This window comes from Schistocerca piceifrons, chromosome 2, assembly GCF_021461385.2.
Source record: "Schistocerca piceifrons isolate TAMUIC-IGC-003096 chromosome 2, iqSchPice1.1, whole genome shotgun sequence".
NCBI lineage: Eukaryota > Metazoa > Arthropoda > Insecta > Orthoptera > Acrididae > Schistocerca > Schistocerca piceifrons.
In genome coordinates, this window is record NC_060139.1 from 401,147,518 (window position 1) to 401,167,733 (window position 20,216).

General features: G+C 37.1%; 1 protein-coding gene across 1 annotated transcript in view; it reads right to left on the bottom strand.

The window, feature by feature from the left end:
* The window catches only part of LOC124775053 (serine/threonine-protein kinase ATR), a 354,997-nt gene that overhangs the window by 219,376 nt on the left and 115,405 nt on the right, over positions 1–20,216 (bottom strand). Inside the window, exons 12-13 of the mRNA XM_047249842.1 lie at positions 8,521–8,812; positions 1,486–1,938 (exon numbers count right to left, since the gene is read on the bottom strand). Coding sequence (XP_047105798.1) covers positions 1,486–1,938; positions 8,521–8,812 — 745 coding nt within the window. The remainder of the gene's footprint in view (positions 1–1,485; positions 1,939–8,520; positions 8,813–20,216) is intronic.

Genomic DNA, 20,216 nt, shown 5'->3' on the forward strand with positions numbered 1-20,216 from the left:
AGTAGTCAGAGAGGAGTGGCCCTGGAGGTGAGCAAGTGTGTGTGTGTGTGTGTGTGAGTGTGTGTGTGTGTGTGCGCGTGCGTGTTACCAAATGTCTGTCTAACCAATCAATGATAGTTGCTGCAGTTGAAAGTATTTTTTATTAGTTAAATAGTTAAAAACCACAAACTGTTTGGAAGATTTTATTACTGTTTGTGCATGTAAACCAATACAGAGTGACGTCATGCGTCTTCAAGGTGGGACAACAGCAGTTCACTACATCCTGTGGTACCGGCTGGATTCGCAGTTATTCTGTACTGTGGTATCCCAGCTTGAAGAAGCAGGGTGCACAACTGAATAAAAGGCACGCTGTGCCAATGGTGCTGATGTCATGGAAAACATACAACACTTAGTTATCTGTCAATTTACACAGGAATGTCATTCCTTGCTGTCAGACAGAGTTCATATAAAGTCATATCAGATGTATGAACACTAACTGTATATGTGGTGTTGCCTTATATACACCAACTGTGACAGAAGGGACAACATAACTGTGTTCAGGGTAAGTGCTTTCTATTATTTAGCATAGAGTTGAAAATTTATTGAAGCTTCCAGATTCCAGCATACAGCTTCAACACAGAAATAGTCCATATTAACGCAATCTATATGGTTTACCCCAGCATTTATTCAAGATGCAGCAGTTCAGGATTTGAGGATAACAACAGTCACAATCTAACATGCATTTCACAAACTAGGGAATACTTCAGGGGTGTGTGTGTGTGTGTGTGTGTGTGTGTGTGGAAAGGGGGGGGGGATGTTTTTACCCACTTGAGAGAGAGAGAGTACTTTAAGCTAGCTCAAAGGTTAGTGTTGTTTATACAATTTTAAGCATGCCCGAGTGACACTAACCACTTGTCTGGTGGTTAGTAGCTGCCTGTCTTCAGTTTTGTATATTCTTCCCATACCAAAACTATCATCATATTATTTAGTGCAAAATTCAAATGTTGTGAATCTAACAGTTAATAAAATGGTGAATTAAGATCCAACAGTGTAGTATTGACTATGATAATACACAGATGTATCTGAAGCTTGTAACAATTTTCTTATGTAAACACAGATTACTTCAAAATGTTTTGATAATGTCAAGGAAAACAAGAATTAAATACCATACACTGGGAACAAACAATATAACTCCTTTTTTACTGAGTAAGTTACAGTAATGGATACATATTTCATAAGGACATTTCTTCCTGTCTGCAATTCCCCCATATAAGAAAATAAAGCTAATCAAAAGATGCAACTATGCCTCAGGGAACTACCAGCAAGCCAGTTCCTTGCTAAAAACATGAATACATTTTGCTTCAGATTTACTACCAACTATACAATCATTAAGAGTAACTGCAGAAAATGATGTACACTTAATACAGCTCACAACTTTTGACAGCCAAAAATCAAACAATTAAAAAAAAAAAAAAAAAAAAAAAAAGTAATACTACTCCTACTAACCATCCAAGTGTCTTCAGAGTGAAGATAAGTGACTCCTGTAAAGGCTTGTTTTTTGTGTGAAGAGCTTTCCGTACTGCAGCCATGATATGCTGGGAAAGCTCAGACAGGAGCTCTTGCTGACACTCCTTACGCTGGCCAATTATTAAATGGTGAACATGCTTCGAAAATGCTGAGCGCACACTGCTATCTGGATCGGACAGCATGGTAAGCCACTGACTGAAAGGAAGGCCTTTTGGATGAGAAAATGCCACTGGAAAATGTCTTGCAAGCGGTGGTAAAAACATAGCAGCAGCACGTTTCATAGGCGATGTACTTGATTCCACTGCCAATGTTGTTAATCCTGCCAGAAATTCCATGGTATCACTGTTCAAAGACAGTTGCACCTGAGGCCCATCTTTTGACTGGCAGTCAGTACACACAAGTTGCAAGTCCAGTTGATTCCCAGTTAATTTCCTGTGATGAAACAAATGCGCTTTTTTAGTATGTTAGGTTTTACCACAAATATGTGTATATAATTCTGTGTAATTCCTTCTAAATTTAAAGGGAACTATGACACACAAAAGAGAGAAACATTTCATATGCAGAGGGAAACAGCATCATCAATTTGTTCCAACAAAATAAATTGGCAGTAAATAGTAGTGTATGTTACATTAAGATGAGGAAGGAAAAAAATGTGACCGACATATTCTGACTGAACAGATACAAGCCGTGTTTGAATAATGGCCATAAAGGTGCAAGAAAACGACCATGGTTGTGTCAAGCATCACCAGTTTTCACCTTCATAATCTGTTTTATGAATGCTCCTAAGTTTATTTCAGTGCTCTCAGCTAATTAATCCACAGCCACAGTTCAACAATGCAAATCAAATTCATGGATAAATAAAAATAATAACAAAAACTTTACTAATTTTATCAACCTGGGTCCTAAGGATTCCCAGATCGCCTGCCAGAAGCCAGAATAAATGAGGAGTGACAGAAAACTATATCTCTCAAAAAAATATCTGATAGTACCATTTAAGAGCCCCTTGCCAAAATTAAGACAAATATCTTAAAGACAGTGAAAGCTGAGAACGTGGACATAGGAATGATAGAGCTGGCAACAGTGGCAGCCTATTATCCAGGGCTATAATGAATGGAGGGGCATGATGGTTCCAGGTGGTGGTGGTTGATCTCAGTATCATTTGTTCCAAACATTAGAGGCAGCTGATTTAGTATTGTTCCAAGCTAACAACATGGTCTTATTTTAGAAACTCAGGGATAATGCTCTTATAGTTCGTGTTCTCTACAATTTACAATTTCAGATCACAAAACAGGAAGTTTACATAAGCACAGCACTACCCTGGATACAAAATCAGATGAGGAATCTACCATTAAGTCTTGTAATGTCTACAGACCAAGGTCTCTGGACAAACCCTGTACTTGTGGTGAAGGAGAACTGGAATATGCTGAAATGCCTTCTGAAGTTTAAATTCAAAAGGGAGTACCATTATCTAACACTGAATTTAAATTCCCAATACAGCAAAAGAAAGCATAAAACAATTTAGAAGAGAAACTGAAACAGCTAATAAGGACAGTCAGATCAAACCCCAAGAACAAATTTCTGAAGGAACACAGAAAACATTGTGATTTATGATGAGTAAAAAAATAACTGTGTTAAAGTAGAAGTGTGAAAAAGAACTAGAACAAAAAAGCTCATAAATGGAGAAACTGTTCAAAAGAACCTGCGAAAAATCCAAGCTTACAAAAATAAAATAAACTTTCACCAAAAATAATACCAAAAATTTTTAACAAACTTTTCAAAATATACTTAAAGTGTATCCTGAACAAGAATTTGTTCTGAAGATGAAAATGGTGTAATACAGTGTGGAAAGTTTTGACACAAAGTCAATCATTTATTGAGGAGTAAGGTGCACACTCACTGAATAGAAGAAGTGTTGAGTTACTCACAGGTACACACAAAAGACAAAGAAAACTAGCTACTTGTCAATATAAATCCTTTGTCAAGCTACACACACACACACACACACACACACACACACACACGCACAGAGAGAGAGAGAGAGAGAGAGAGAGAGAGAGACCAGAAATACTGCCTTAGGGAAACACATTGACAGTCACACTTGTGACCTGAAGCCAAAATTATATACAGTAAAAAATAAATGAATTGCCCAACTTTTGTAGACAATTTTGCAACAATTTCAGTAAATCTGGCACAAACATTTTCTCAAATAAATCCTCTGGAAAGAATAGTCAACAGAACTGGTCTCAGAAACTAGGTTGAAAAAGCATAATTCAGGAGAAATATAGGAATGTGCCTAAATACATGAAACATAAATATTTACAACAGAATGAGATCGCAGACTCAGACATGTTGGAGAAACCATACAGCAGTATGAACTAGAAGAAATAGTAATATATGCAGAGTTTAAAAAATTAGAAAGAGTATACAGTTTAACTTAAAATAGCTACATCAATAAATATGTGTCTAGAAGTACATGACTAAAGCACTGTAACACATTGGTAAGAGGAAAAGATTTAGAGACATGTGAATGCTTAACAATGAACTACAAGCAGGACAGGGTGCATATACTTGAAATATGCAGTACTAGAGAAATAATGGATGCAATACAAATTAAAGGTGGTTGAAAATGAGAAGTGATAAGGAAATGTTCTGCAATATACAGAAATCATCAGAAATACTGGACACTTCTACTGAATGAATGTAATATGCTAACAAAACAAATATTTCTGTATATGTGGAAAAAGAAGTTAAAAACAGCATGGATTGCAGAAATAAGAAAAAAACTGTACAGAAACATCAGCAAAGAATTGGAAATAATACAAAGAAACACTTTAAGAATAAAATACTAAATTTAGAAGGCTTTCAGCACACAACAAAAGAAAGAAATCAGGAATTATATGAAAAGAACATACGAAAAGACAACATTTCGAGAAGATGTAGTACAGCTATATAGAAAACAACAAAGAAAGAAGAGGAACTGAGGTTGTTACATGATCCCAGTTTGTCTGTAGGAAGATTAAAAAACTTTATATGTAGTTCTCTAAGAGGAAATAATATTAAATTTAATATTTTTGTCATTATGAACGCCTCAAAAAATTTATCTTTCAGTATGTGACCAAACACCAACCACTATCAAATTTAAGTAAATCTGTAACTTGCATTGGATCCATTATTTTTCTAATAGCAGTATTTCAAGAATCTCTATTCTGTCCAACCTATAGTTCACTGATAAGCATTCAAATGCATATACGTAGAATTTTCTCTGCATAGCGTACAAAATGTTTCACTGACACAGGACACATCACACTCCCTTTGTCAGAAAACTTCCAGAACAGGTTTTTTTTTTTTTTTTTTTTCAATACAAAAAAGGAACAAATGTTTTTATGTTACCTGGTATGCATGTGTCTCTAAAATGACCTTTGTCATGTTTCCGTGCAAACACACCAGGTGGTAGGGCTACGCTTAGCAACAAACTCTTTGGGTTCTTGGTACATTAGTTACAGTGACACACTAGATGCTGATCGTCAGCAAGGAGTGAACATTAACTACTGCGTGAAGCTCGAGAAAATAACTAATAAAATGTGGACAGTGATTAAAGAAGTCACATTTTCAAGTGGCAAAAAAGGTTTCATGAGGGAAGAGATCCAATGCAAAATTACCCCAGGGCTGGTCACACATCTGCAGCACATACTGATGCAAACGTGGAGCGTATAAGGCAGTTACTGCAAGAAGACCGTCATGTAAATGTATGTGTGATACCAGAAGAACTTAATTTTAATCTTAACGCGTATCATAAGGTTTTACGCAAAGATTTTGGGAAATGGAAACTTAAAGCAAATCTCATCTATCACACATTAACAGATAAAACAGAAAGAGGAAAGGTGAATAATTTCTGCTGAACTACTGGATAGAGTCAGACTGGATACAGTTCTGGATAACGAAGCTCCAAGACAGTCAAATGACAGCCTTCGAGAACAAAGACAATGTTGATCACAGTCTTTGATAGTAAAGGGTTAGTTCACCATAAGTATATTCCTCCAGGCCAACCAGCGAAGCAAACTCTTTATATTGAAGTCTTGAAATGTTTGCAACAAGCAATTCAACAACACTACCTGATTGTGACATTCTCAGGATGGGTACTTACTGCAAAACCCCATATTGCTACATCTGTTACTGAGTATCTGGCCAGGTATTCTGTTATTTCCATCCCACATCTGGCATATTCACCCAACCTCTTGTCTTGAAAGTTTTTCTTGTTTCCACAAGTGAAAAGGTGACTGAAAGAAAAACTTCATCAAGATATCACAGACATTCAATGGGCTGTGACAAATGAATTTACAAGCATCACAGTTGAAAATTTCCCTGCCTGCCTCCAAGACCTCCAGAAACATTGGACTAGCAACTGTGTGTACATAGCCAAGGGGACTATTTCAAAAACCGCCCTGGAAATTTTCTGACAAAGGGAATATTTCCACTTCCCCATTTTTCTTTAAAAAGGTACGCTGATATCTTAACCTTATCTTAAAATGCTAAGTATATGGATCAATTCTACAATAACATCAGTAGTATTTTGTAGTGACCACTTCTCCACACAAAGTATAAAACAAAAGAAAAGTGAAATTCAAATAAAAATATATTAAACTAAAATAAACATATGTTGAAGTCATTACCTATCACACAAACAAAATTACATTTAATGTAGCTTCAGCTCTTTGAACCTAAAATTTACACTCTCAGTAGCCCAAAAATTACCAACAAAAATAAATGTGTCACAGGAAGAAGCTAAATAATTTATTATGTGAATTACAAGAGGAACAACATAATACAACAAGCAAGTTTGGAGTCTAAATACAGAACAATTCACCAAATACTGGAGAACATACAAACAGTAGTAGTGTGCATGAGAGAGAGAGAGAGAGAGAGAGAGAGAGAGAGAGAGGAGGAGGAGGAGAGGAAGATAGTAGTAATAAAAACATTTGCAGATATTGGCAGAATCTCAGACAGATTAATATGATTTATTTTAAAATGAACAAACAATATTTCATAGAAACCACACAGTCTACGCACAAAACATTTGCATTCCAATGGGGAGACAGGGGACCTATAAACAGAGTCACAAAGATGGATACAAGCTAATAAATAAAGAGACAGAACGGCTGGCTAGCACCTGCATTCAGGAAGCGAAGTGTGTAATACTGTCAATAGACAGATATAGAAGTAAAGGCGATACGCTTTCTAGCTTTTGGAACTCATATTTTCTTCCTTGGGGAGGATAAGTTGGAGAAGGTTAACAATGAAGGGCACATCACTCAGACCCCAGCTAAAAACCTGTCAACCTCCCCTTTACAAAGACAAAATAGTCACTACAATTATCAACAAGCACAGAGAAAAAACTAAGTCTTAATCCAGCAGACAAATGAGGTGGGTTTAAAACCAGGTAAAAGACAATAGACACTTTGCAGCTGATAACTAACGTGAAGAACAGAGCAGGCTTATGAGCGTAACTCTTCAAATTGGATTCGTAGGCTCTGTGAAGTGTTTGAACGCAATCTGCTGTTCTTATCCTCGTGCTGTGAAGTCCAACATTATGAAACTACACATTAAAGAAAACTGAATATTTAGGATACATTAACTTACATTATGATAAATAATTCTTCTGTTGCTGTTTGACAGAGTAACTTCATACTTGTAAATGAAAGGCACAACAAAGTGGATGTTTTACAGTACTAATACATTTATTTAAGCAGTTTTTGGCTTACAACGGCACCATCAGTCACTAACTGACTGATGTACATCTTTTAAAATGAAAACCAGTTAACTACACAAATTAGTACTGTAGAATATCAAATTTTCTAATGATGACATTGTAAGACGGAAGCTAGTTAACTAAAAAATTAATACTATAGAATAGGCTGTTCCAACTCTGCACCATGTTGTGTAAATATCCACAGCTAGCATAGTAGTATACGTACAGGTTGGTAGGCTAACTGCAGGCAGTTGTATTACATTGCGTTCTCACCACATTCTGTCACATGTGCGAGTCATTTGACCACCCCTGCCCATGGAAGATCAGTGAAGGAACATAGGCTACAGCCCAGCTTCCTTACTGCCTCCCATGCACCTGTTTGCCCACCTCTGTTTGGCTGGTTGAGCTGGAACAGCCTGCCATAGAACTTCATAATTTTTCATGATTTTTATTTATAATATTCAAATATATTTGTTTAAAAAATAGCCGTGAACATATCATACATGAATAGAATAGTGGGAAATTAATGCTTATGGTCCACTATGTCATATTGGTGGTTTGTAGAATACGAGGTGTTTGAAAAAGAACTTCCTAGTTTTAAATATAAATTTATGGGGAAACTAATCAAAAATTACATCAATGAGTACATATCATGAAAGATAATTCCTTCAAGTTTTGTTTAATGTTAGTAGACATCACTGTGGGAGCCATTTGTTGCCCTGCACATGTCAAGGCAATATTCCACTTCTCGCCACGTATTCACCAACATTTCACGTGTAACTGTCCCAACCACCACGAGGATTCTTTCCCATAAATGATTGATGTCTCTGACCTACACAAAATTTTTTTATGTGGTCCCAAAAGAAAAAGTCCAGTGGGGTTAAGTCTGGGCTTTGTGGAGTACATATTGTTCCTGAGTTGCCCTGCACAGAGCTGCACACACGCCTGGACTGAACTGAGGGAAGAGGGGAAAAAACACCACTAGTGCCGTCTCAAGGTCAAGCAGACCTGCCAACTGCAGGGGATCCAAAACTGGAGAATTGATGAATCAAACAACACAAACTAGAATAGTGTATGTCATTTAAAACTAAGGAGTTCTTTTTCAAACATCCTATATATGTGTACATATTAAAAGTGGCTAACTGTCCTCAAATATGCTAATTTCGGAGAGAGAGAGAATCCCATAACACAACTTCTCCCTTAAAAATAGGTAGTCTTATTATTGCTAACAGTGGATTATCTATAGGACAGCAACACAAGTTTTTCACCTCTTAATAATACAACGTTCCGTAAGGGCACAAAGAATATCTGGTACAGCCTCAAGAAGGTGGACATGTAATGATGCCTGATTGCGTGCTGGTACTAGAAGCTGGAGCACAATTTCCTCTGCTTTCGATGATTCAAAAGCCGTCAGCAGCAAAGGAATAATTTGCACGGCTGTCACAGCATGTTCTCCACCTTCGGCAATAAGCTGAGAAATAAGTTTTACACGCCATTCTTCATCTTCTGACTGCTTTAGAGGTGCCAAAAATCGGATGCATGTATCAATCACATGTGGACCTGTGACACAAAAGAATTAAGTTCAGTAACCTAAAGTTTGTTTTCTCACAGTAGGACAATGTACTACAAAGGCATTTCTACATACGAGGTCTGTTCAAAAACTTTCGGAACATTCATAATATTGCATCAAAGGCGTGTTGGAGCAAAATGCGGTTGGAATCCCCACACATGCCTGTGTTTAAGGTGAAACTGCCGGAACTTTTATTATTGTATGTCTAATAGTTATTGTTCAGTGCTGTATTGAGTACAGCATTGTGTCGCACAGTTTGCGATTTTCAAGATTGCAGAGTTAGCAAAAAGTCTGCATTAAATTTTGCTTGAAACTCAAGAAAACCTTTACAGTGGCACACCAAATGGTGCAGGAAGCCTACAGTGATGAGTGCTTAAGCTGTACTCAGTGTTAAGAATGGTTTACATGGTTTTAAAGTGGCCAGATGGAAATCAAAGATGACCCTTGCTCAGGACGCCCTTCGCTTCTACTGACAACACTGATGTCAGGAACGTCAACAAAATTGTGCATGCCAGTTAAAGACTTACTGACTGAGAGATTGCAGAAGAATGGAACTTCTCAACTGGATCATGTCATGAAAACAACACAGCTTCTTGGAATGTATCATGTTGCCACCAAATGAGTGCCACGGCTCATGAGTCAAGACCAGAAAGGTCTTTGCCTCGCAATCTGTGAAGAGCTTTTGGATCACACATATGAGTACAAGATGTTCCCAAAGAGAATCATAACTGGTGATGTGACATGGCTCTATAGTAATGATGCTGAGATCCAGGTTCAATCTTCACAATGGGTCGGAAAAGGTTCTCCAAGATCAAAAAAAAGCTCGTCAGGCCAGGCCAGGTCCAATGTCAAAGCCATGCTGACAGTTTTATTTGACTTTGAAGAATTAGTTCATCATGAATTCATGCCACAGAGACAAACTGTTAATTGTTGGTACTATTGCGACATGTTGCACGCCTGCAAGAAAACATGAAAAGGAAATGGGCTGAAAATTGATGAGACAATTCATGGCTCTTTCATCACAATAATGCATAGACACATTCAACCCTGTTGGTGCATGACTACTGCACAAGAAACGAAATCACTGTGCTGCCTCATCCTCCATACTCTCCTGACCGGCCCCCTGCAGACGTTTTTTTATTTCCAAAGTTGAAAATCCTGTTGAAAGGACAAAGAGTTGCAACGATAGATGAGATAAAAGAAAATTCACAGATGGCATTTTGAGTGATCCAGCAAGAGGTGTACCAAGACTGTTTCAGGAAGTGGAAACGGCACTGCGTGTGGTGTACCAATTTTGGAGGAGAGTATTTTCAAGAAAACCATGCGCAATAAGTAAAAGATAAGCAAAGAAAAGCTCTGTGCATGAAGTTCTGGGACTTTCTGAACAGACCTCAAACGCTTTTGCTAGATTGTTTTACAGTATCTTAGCATATTTCTTTTATTTTAAATTTCATCACACACACACACACACACACACACACACACACACAGTTTGTAAATAATTTACAAATCACTTAATTGATCAGTTTACCTTTCCAGCAGTCAAAACCATGCATCAAATAATTTTTTCAATGTGACACATGGCAGATTGCCCCCTTTCACCATTCAATGTCTGTAGGAATCGCCACATCCTTTGTTGCTCCTTTTTTTTCCACCTCCCTGCCCCACACCCTCCAGATGCTGCGCCTGTTGGCAATCTAGTCCCTGCATACTCCACCACACAGTGTTCGTCTCTCTCCTCACCCCTTTCCCTTCCCCACCCCCTCCAAACAGCTGCTGGCATCTCGCATGATAGTTACATTCTTGTCCGAGATGCTGGAGTTGGTGGTCATGTGTGCATGATGTGGGATTGCTTGTTTGTGTGAATGTTGTGTGTTCTCCTCTTTTGCTGATGAAAGCTGTGGCTGAATGCTTAATGTAAGTGTCTTTCAATTGTGCCTGTCTGCAACCTTACGTGTTTTCTTTACAGTAAGTAGCACTTTGTCTTTTCCTACCTCGAGTTTCCATAGTTTGATTTTTACCTAGACAAATGTATCCCCAAAATTTCATTACTCTGCACCGATTATTTTTTGGTGTTGTCTGTCTTCTTCTTTTTTTCCGTCAATGTATGTACTGTCCTTTACATGTGGTATCCTTTTGAATCCCAAACTTACCATTTTGAAACTTTACAAATTAATTTTTACCTTTATTTTATTCCTCCGATTTCTGGTAGAGTGAAAAATTGATTTCCACATGAGTGAAAAAATGCAAGTTTACATAAAACTGTTAATAATACAAAAACATCCAAATTAATTATATGATTCTAGAACATATTAGAAGCTCACATTTTAATAAGTTCAACTGAGTATGTGCCATATAGCCAGAAGTTAGCAGCCATTATGTGTATTAGTCTCTGTTTTTGTGTATCTACAATACCTTTTATGTCTCATAAAGGCACAAATGGAATGAGTAAAAAGCTCTCCTTGATGCTAAAATGCTGTATGGCATATTTTTACTGTTATGGCAAGTTAAAATGTGAAATTAAGTATGTGCTATCATGAAATTCATCTTCACTTTGTCAGTAAAAAACCTGAGACTTGAAATCATCTCATAGCAAAACAACGAGCACTGTATTATGAACAAACAACAAGATGAGTACATCTTTTTTTACATTATCATTCATCAAACGTTTTAATAAATGCTTTCCCTGAACTTTAAAAATGTACTACCTAAGCAATTTATGATGGTGGAAGAGTACATAATTTGGATACAAAACTGCCAGAGTTGGTTTTTACACAATTTTGGAAAGAGTATCATTTCACTGGGACAAAATTAGTGTTATCAGGAGGATCTTTGAAAAATCTGAAATGTACCACACCTATATAAACAAAACTAAACTCTGCAATGCAGCCCACATGGCAAAATCTACATCTACACGTACATTTATACTTCGCAAGCCACCCAACGGTGTGTGGCGGAGGGCACTTTACGTGCCACTGTCATTACCTCCCTGACCACTGTGTCAGCATTTGGCTGTGGTATCATTGTATATCCATAACATATCACTCTCCTGAATGCTAATGCTTGTGTTTCTTCATTGAAGTTCCTATTTTTCCTTCTAGTAGCACTCAATTTTCCTCACAAGTAGAAAAGCACCAAGTTCCTCACAAAGGAAACTTCTTAGCAATTTGGAATCCAAACCCAGGTGCTCCACATGACAGTAAGACTTCATTAGCCTCAAATATAGAAGTGGACACACATATTTAATCTGTACAAATTTCTGACTCATACCCCAGAAAATTGTGATGAAAGAAGAATCTACTGAATCTTAATTTATCAGCTGCCAGAGGCTGCAGTTTGTGTGTGTGTGTGTGTGTGTGTGTGTGTGTGTGTGTGTGTGATCTATTTTCGACAAACGCCTTGATGGCCAAAAGCTTATATTGTGACAGTCTTTTTGTGGTGCCTATATGCGACTCAGAATTTCCGCTATATGGTGAGTAGAACTTTACATAATATTGTTACATTCCATCTTGGATTTTACATTGTTTGAATCTTAATTTATGGCATATGGCTTTAATCAAAGTATGTGACACCTGAGACAGATTCAACTACCACTTCCTTTGGACGCATTACTTCATTCTACTTTTATTTCCTTTCTCTGTTCTTTTTATCACCAAGGATTTGGAACTTCTGTTATAGTAAACAAAATGAGCCACCCTTATGTTCTTGACAGAGCAAGATTTTCAAATTCAAAGAGGCATCACCTAATCTTCATACATGCATTACTACTTCTTCAAAAGCTTGGTTGCAAAAGGAACGAAGTTCAGTTTCATCAACTATAACACTAATTTTTACACTGCAAGATGCAACTTCTTCAAATTACACAACCATATAAATATTTGCTCATTTTTATAGATTGTGGCACCCCAAAGGGTAAAACTTCCTCACTTTAATTTATTCTGGAACTTTATAAAGCAAAAATACAGATTTACATATAAATATTTATCTTCCTACTACGCACTGTGAAAGCTCTAGGTCTAAGTGATAAAGATATTACTCACAGGGAAAAAACGTAATTTTGATCAACATAACAGTGAAATGCAGCTTTACATATACAGGTTGAACTCGAACTCCACAGACAAAAGTAGGAGATGTTCAGGGACATTTAATGAGTATTTTGGTATAAGAAACTTTTATCTCTAATGGCTCATCACAGCATAATAATGTAATTATGATTTATTTGGTTTATTACACCAATTATCTTCTTTTTTACAACAATACCTACACAACAGACAGAGTCTTGTAACACACCGTCATCAAAATGAACAACACAAAAAACAGAGTAATGCAACTACTCCCAGATGGAAAGTACTACAATGAGGCTGCCACCACTGTAGGAACAGCTCAGCAAAGTGTCATCACACAATTCTTCCATTGCACTCTGTGAACCCATACACGAGATGCGTATCAGTCAACTCTTCATCAGTACACCTATCCATACAGCCGTGTCTTCTTTTTGATGTACAACTAATACTACCAGAAAAACAATTCCAAGTAATTAGCAGTACTGAATGCAAACTTGAGGACAAAGAGTAACTTAGGCATTACTGTTGACAACAGCTAGCACTATGAGTTAATGGAACAAGTTTGTTTCGAAACAAGACACACAGCACATATTGTCAACATATGCACTGTTTTGCAGATATTTTCAGTACAAAACAAATTAAAGGAAAAATGAGCATAAAAAAAATCGCATGAAATGCAATTATTCTGTACCAGTCAACCAGAAACCAAGATTCTTATTTCAAATTTGTGAGGAAATATCACCAAACAAGTTCAAAAATATTGTTGGTATGGTTAGGGTTCTACCTGTAAAATTATATTTTAACTTCTCTGAACACATTTCTTCCACTGAACCAAAAAATGAAGATGTATTTCTCAACTCTAATAAATCACACGGGGTCACAGATAGTGTAAATAATACTGACACATTAAATGACAAACAGTAAATAACCAGTACTGTACAGGGCCTCCTATGTATCAGGAGTCAAATGTAGCTTCAATGTGTACATACATGCGATCAAGTGAAACGTTTAGCTACTATGTTCTACATCGTCTGTGTCAGTTACACAAGTTCCAGAACATTCAATATTGCTGCTGAAATATCTGAAAATAATATCTTAAATTACTTCTGATGCCAACTGCAGAGTTATGTCTCTCATAGTGTTTTTGAGTACCAACGAGTACCAACAATGTAACGGCCACTGAAATTGAACCATAGCTCTGTCTAGCACATGGTCTCCATGTCATTAGCAAGCAGGTGCAGCGTTAACTGGTGCAAATTATTTTTCAACGTCATCAAAATGACCCTGTGGAAGAGTGCACTGTGCAAGCATTCCTTGTGTGTGCAAGCATCCCTCGCCAATGGTGACCTGTCAGAGTAGCTGCAGTAGAGGTTTATGGGAAACTTTCACTTCATGATTAAGAAATCATCAGCCCATTACTAGACGTACACCTACCAATTCTGGAAACCATAACAAAGTATTCACATAAAGAGCCACAGAATCCTTAGTCCAGGAGCCTTGTTAATTCATAATAATGTTTGCCAACATACAACCAGGCAAACAAGACAGGCATTCTGGCATGATGCATCTGATCAACCAGTATAACACTGATCTTTTTCCCAGAAATTCCATATGGTTTTACAATTTTAATTAATTTACTTATTCATGTGTTTTGTGGACAACATTAAGATAACTTTCTATGATGTAAACTGTGACTGCATATTTATTACTATTATACCTTTTGTCAGTCAAAATATGGGTGCATTTGACTATTTACACAACAGGGTTTTTAGTTTAACCTTTAATTTAACCCCAGTATTTACAGATACCACCTATACATAAATTCTACAATATTACAAAACAGATTATCAAATATAAATTATTTCAATTGTTTTTAAAACTGTTTTTATTACCTATCAAAACCTCCAATTCACAGTGGAAGCAGTCCAGTGTTTTATGGCTGCACACTTTGCTCCTTTAAAGTGCATAAATAAGGAAAGACTGTGCAAAGCAAAGCTTATTTTTATTCCTTCTGTTATATTTATGAATGCCATATTATTTATTAATTATGACTGGATCTTCATGATAAACTTCATAAGAGACTAAATGTATTGTTAGGCTGTCATTAGTACTACTAATTTTTTTCAACAGTTGCCTATGAGCGGATCAAGGATGGACATTAGATATTTTGTGAGTTTTAAAATTTTCCCACTGAACTGAATGTTCAAATTTTGGGCTTGCAGTCAGACATCGTTTAATTCATCACACGATCCTTCAGGTGGGTACCTGCCATTCATCCTCAGGTGAGCCATCAAAGACTGATGACGAGCTGCTCTGATTCAGAAAACATAATGCACTGCAAGTATTCTGCACATGCATCAAAATCAGGTTGATAGATGGACCACACTACCTGGCAGCAGCAGTCTTGCTAGTGGAGCCATTTGTTGCAGCCATTGGTTCACTCCATCGTCTTTGAGTACAACAAATCATGGAGATGATAGGGTTCCTTGCACTGCCTAACTGGTAGCCATTATCATTGTACATCAGATTTTCTGGCAGGCATATTTTTACAGTTTCTTTAATAATGGAGTCCCAAAAATATGTTGCTGTGGTCAGAATCATAGTTCTATCAAACTCCATGGAATGTCCAGAGGAAATACAGTGTTCATCAATAGTGGACTTGCTTGGTTGCAAAAGGTGAGTGCAGAGTTTATTTTCAGTGCAGCATTCTTTCATAGTGCATGTGGTCTGTCCTATGTAAGCCCTACCACATTGACAGGGTATTTTGTAAATTCTGGCCCCCACAATAACAAGTTGTCCTTCATTGATCCTGAAAGGTCTGCAATCTTAGATGCTGAACAGAAAATTACTTTCACCTTGAATTTACAGAGGACTCCTGCTATTTTAAATGATACATTGCCCATGACAGAAAGAAAAGCTATTGATTTTGCAAACATGTTGTTCTCTTTCTCAACATTTTGTTTAAAATAGCAAGAATCCTCTGTAAATTCCAGGTGAAGATGATTTTCTGTCCACCATGTAAGATTGCAGACCTTTCGGGGTCAGCAAAGGACGGTCTGTCATTGCAGAAAGCCAAAATTCACAAAATACCTTGTCAATTTAGCATGGCTTACATTGGACAGACCACAAATCTTTAAAATAGGGCTGGTGGAAAATCTGATGAACCACAATAGTGGCTACCAGTTGGAAATTGCATGGAATCTCCTCATCTCCATGATCTGTTCTACTTGAAGATGACACTGTGCCAATGGCCACAGCAGATGGTAATACAGAGGACAGCCAAGTTCCGTGGTCCACAAACAAGGGTGGTGCTGACAGAAGTGTGGTCCATCTGTCAACCTGATTTTGCTGCATGCACGGAATACTCAGAGCACACTGTACATTGCAGAACAGAGTAACTCTTCATCAGTCTTTGGCGGCTCATCTGTAGGTGACTGGCAGTTGCCCAGACAAAATATCGTGTGATGAATTGAACAACTGGCTGCAAGCCCGTTCTCTCTCTCTCTCTCTCTCTCTCTCTCTCTCTCTCTCTCTCTCTCTCTCTCTCTTTCTTTCTCGGTGTGAAAGCAAGCTACACTAACTTTTTGTCCCTTTAATCCTCACAGTCAGCACTCACATACAGATCACATGTCACTGAACTCAAGCAGCACTCTAACATGTAATTTTTAATTCACGTTTCGATGAGTATGCACGTCCAGAAATTTGGATCATGCTGTTTCATATATTTCGTTTCCCCTGTGCTCTATTGTTATTGATGATTATATATCATGCCTTATACAAAACTGAACAAAATATGTTTTATTCTAAATGATATAACTAATCAGTAATGTTTCAGAATATTTCATTAATTGTTCGTTCTACTGTCCGTACTAATTATGATGGTTGCATCATCAGCTATGGGTATTATTTCTGCTTTATTAGTGTAAAATGAAAGTTCATTTATAAACAGCAAGGACAGGAGTTACCAATGCTGAGCCCTGTAATACCACCCATAGTAAACTGTACCCATGCTACCTGTGTGAGCTATTTAATATGACCTCATAATTCCTCAGAGTGTTTTCTCATAAGTAATCTTCCTGGGACAATGACCCATGCACACATAGAGATTTGAAAGACTGTCTGGCTGCAACAATGCAGACAAGATACTATTAAAATCAATAATAAAAATCACACACGGGACTGTGTGCATCTACAGGCATGTTCATGCCTACTCAATACTCTTAAATAAAACTATAATATTGTCATGACATAAAATATTAATAAAATGAGAGTTAGTTTTAAAGAGCATTAAAAGATATTCCTTGGTACCTGTTGATGTTTGAACATTAAGGAAATCCAGGAAAGAGCCAGCCACTGTGAGAACAAGTAAAAACAGACTGACAGTTCTTGGGCACACAGTCAAAATTGCAGAACTATAATATAGATAATGATAACTGAGTTGACCACTAACTAGAAAAGGATGAAGCAACTATGTTGAGATACGTTAAAATAACCTACCCAATAACTCAGGCAGGAGTCTTGACGATATACAAGAAAGCTTAAAACCTTTTCTACACTCATTTTATTGTTATCTAAAATCATTATCAATAAAAACTACTGTCTTCAAGTATAATATAAAATGCAATCAAGTAAATTTGTTGCACCAACACTGGTATGCCACAGACATTAGGCATTAGTGGTTCCTCCCACCGAAGAAGTGCTCATGTGTCAAGAAGACAGCAACCTATTTTCAGATGCATCAAAGCCACTTCTTTCCATCTACATGACTAATAATGGAATAATTTCTGCCATGGAATAACTGTATGCTCCATCAGCCTTAGTTTTTATTTTGTACCTCAGGCCACAGATTCTCCCACTGATACATAACTCTCCCCTTAACAACGAGGTAACAGCACTCAGAGAGACAACACGGTACCTTGGCATTGCAAAAAGCAGACACCTGTAGACGATTGAGTTCTAAGAGGAACTTACAAAATAATTTACAGGAGGTTTCCAGAGAAAGATAGTTTCACAAAACTATAATAACATTTGTTCTTATTTACTACTGGCACAAAGCAACAGTGAGCACATTACTGAGTGTTTCAATAGCAGCCTCACATAAATAAAGATTTCTCGCACTTCTGACACATCAGCCAAAATGAATCTACTGGCGATTATGAAAATGACTTGCTAGTCAAAACTGGTTTAGCAATTAAGGAATTCATGTGAGCAGTTGACAGCATTAAACAGTGTCTGCATGTTCAGAAAAGCATTGAATTATGCTTATTATTCCACAAAAAACGAACCTCTTCAAAAACAGTCAACAGGGCCATAAAACAATGCACGATATCCAATGGCTACATTATCCAAAGGAACTTTCACCATAAACCTGCTAACAGCTCATGTTCAAAATAAGCTAAATGAAATTATCAATGAGAACAACCCCTTTACTTTCTGTATGAGTTAGCCTGAATTTCTTCTTTCTAAACATAAATTACTTACACAACTTTCACAGAAAACCTTGGATTTTGAGAGCAACGTGGGTATTGGTAATGATTATCAATCAACTAATTGCCAACTAATTCATTTTTATTGCTAGTTCACTCTAAGAAGAGTTACAGTGTAGTAGCTGATGGGAGTAGCTTCTTCGAATGGATTATGTGTGTTTACATACTTGTAAATAAAAGCAGGCTGTGAGGTTGCACATAATTATCTAATATCTTCGTCATTTACAAGTAGCATGAAAATTATTTTCACGACTAGCCAGAAACGATGGAAAACATACTGACCATAATTTTCAGTCTGCAAATCCTCATTACTCATTGTGCTCACCAAAATAAAATGTTCCTACCTGCTATTTACTCAGCAAGTAAAAGTTCACTCACACAATATATAATAATATCTCTAATGATGATAATAGTAATAGCCCTACCAGAAACAAGCACTATTAACATTTCAGAGGCGACCTCTACAGGAAGTTACAAGTAAAGTGGTCTATCGCCCTGATTGGTATAAAAGTTATTTGCTTGGCACAAATGGGGAGCACCATCTCACCACTTGCCAGGAAAACCATCTCACCTCTTGCCACATGGTTTTGTCAACATTAGGTGTGGCATACAAACAGTCACTTCCGTGAAATCTAAGCAATCCAGGACAGTGTACAGTCCTTGCGAGTTCACTTTCTACTTTGACTGAAAACGCTTTAGGTAGGTGCCTAACTCTGACATTGTCTGAGGTACAGCGTATGCCAGCATTCAGCTGACACGGACAGATTGATATCTTGGTGCAAAGTGTCTCTTCTTACTGCCTCTCGGGCTGTATTTATACATGGGCACAGTGGACCGTTGAATGGAACATCTGCTATCAACTGCTCTAGGCAAAGGTAGCAGAATCTAAATGGCCCCTTTCTCAGATGTGTTAATTAATAACTCTGTCATTTAACAATTTCTAATCTTCTTAATTTTTATACGAATGAAGTAGGTTTAGCTCACCTGCATTTAAAATTTGCCAGTTAGAATTTTTAGAACGGAACCAACAGTAGAACATGACCTCTGAACTGCCTCTTTTAGACTCCTTGTAATGATTGATATTTACAGTGAAGTCTTGAAACTTGCTACAGCTGTATTACTTCATCAACATAATCAAGTGCTATAATGAGAAATTTCTCCAACAATTACAAATGACACTTAATCTATTATGAATTTAATCTATTATGAATTTAGTTTTTAGTAAGCAACCCGAAAACCAACTGAGGTAGCTTACTTATGTTACATATTTCTTGGTTTTATATCTAACTGAGGCTACATAGGAATTTTCATCTTCTTCAGTCTGATATTTAGAACCTTCAATTTTTCGAAAAAATGCCGATTTTGACCAAAATATTGGTCTGATTAAGTTGAGACTTGTAAGTTTTGGTTGTGACATATATTCGCACATTCTTAACAATTTTTAGCTTTCTAGCTTCATTATTTAGCACCACTTATTTTTTTCTTAAAATAATATATTTAGCAAAACATATTCATTAGATCATTCTGAGACGCGAATGAGCCCATTAGGTCCTTGCAAAGTATTTTAATTTTTAATTTCATTCTTAGATTATAACACAATACTTCGTATGCCTCACACAGGCCCGTTATGACGGCATGACGCTAGTAGCAGTGAAATGAGTGAAGTCCCGGCATGATCACTCGCCTCTGTATCTCTCACAATGATACAGCACATCTTTCATCACAAGGCGTAACACGCAGAGCTAGAGATCACATAAATGTTACATGTACTTGAATTTGAAATGGTTTAAATTTGTTTATGTTTTCAATGAATCCTCAGCCACTCCCATCACCCACCACACCAG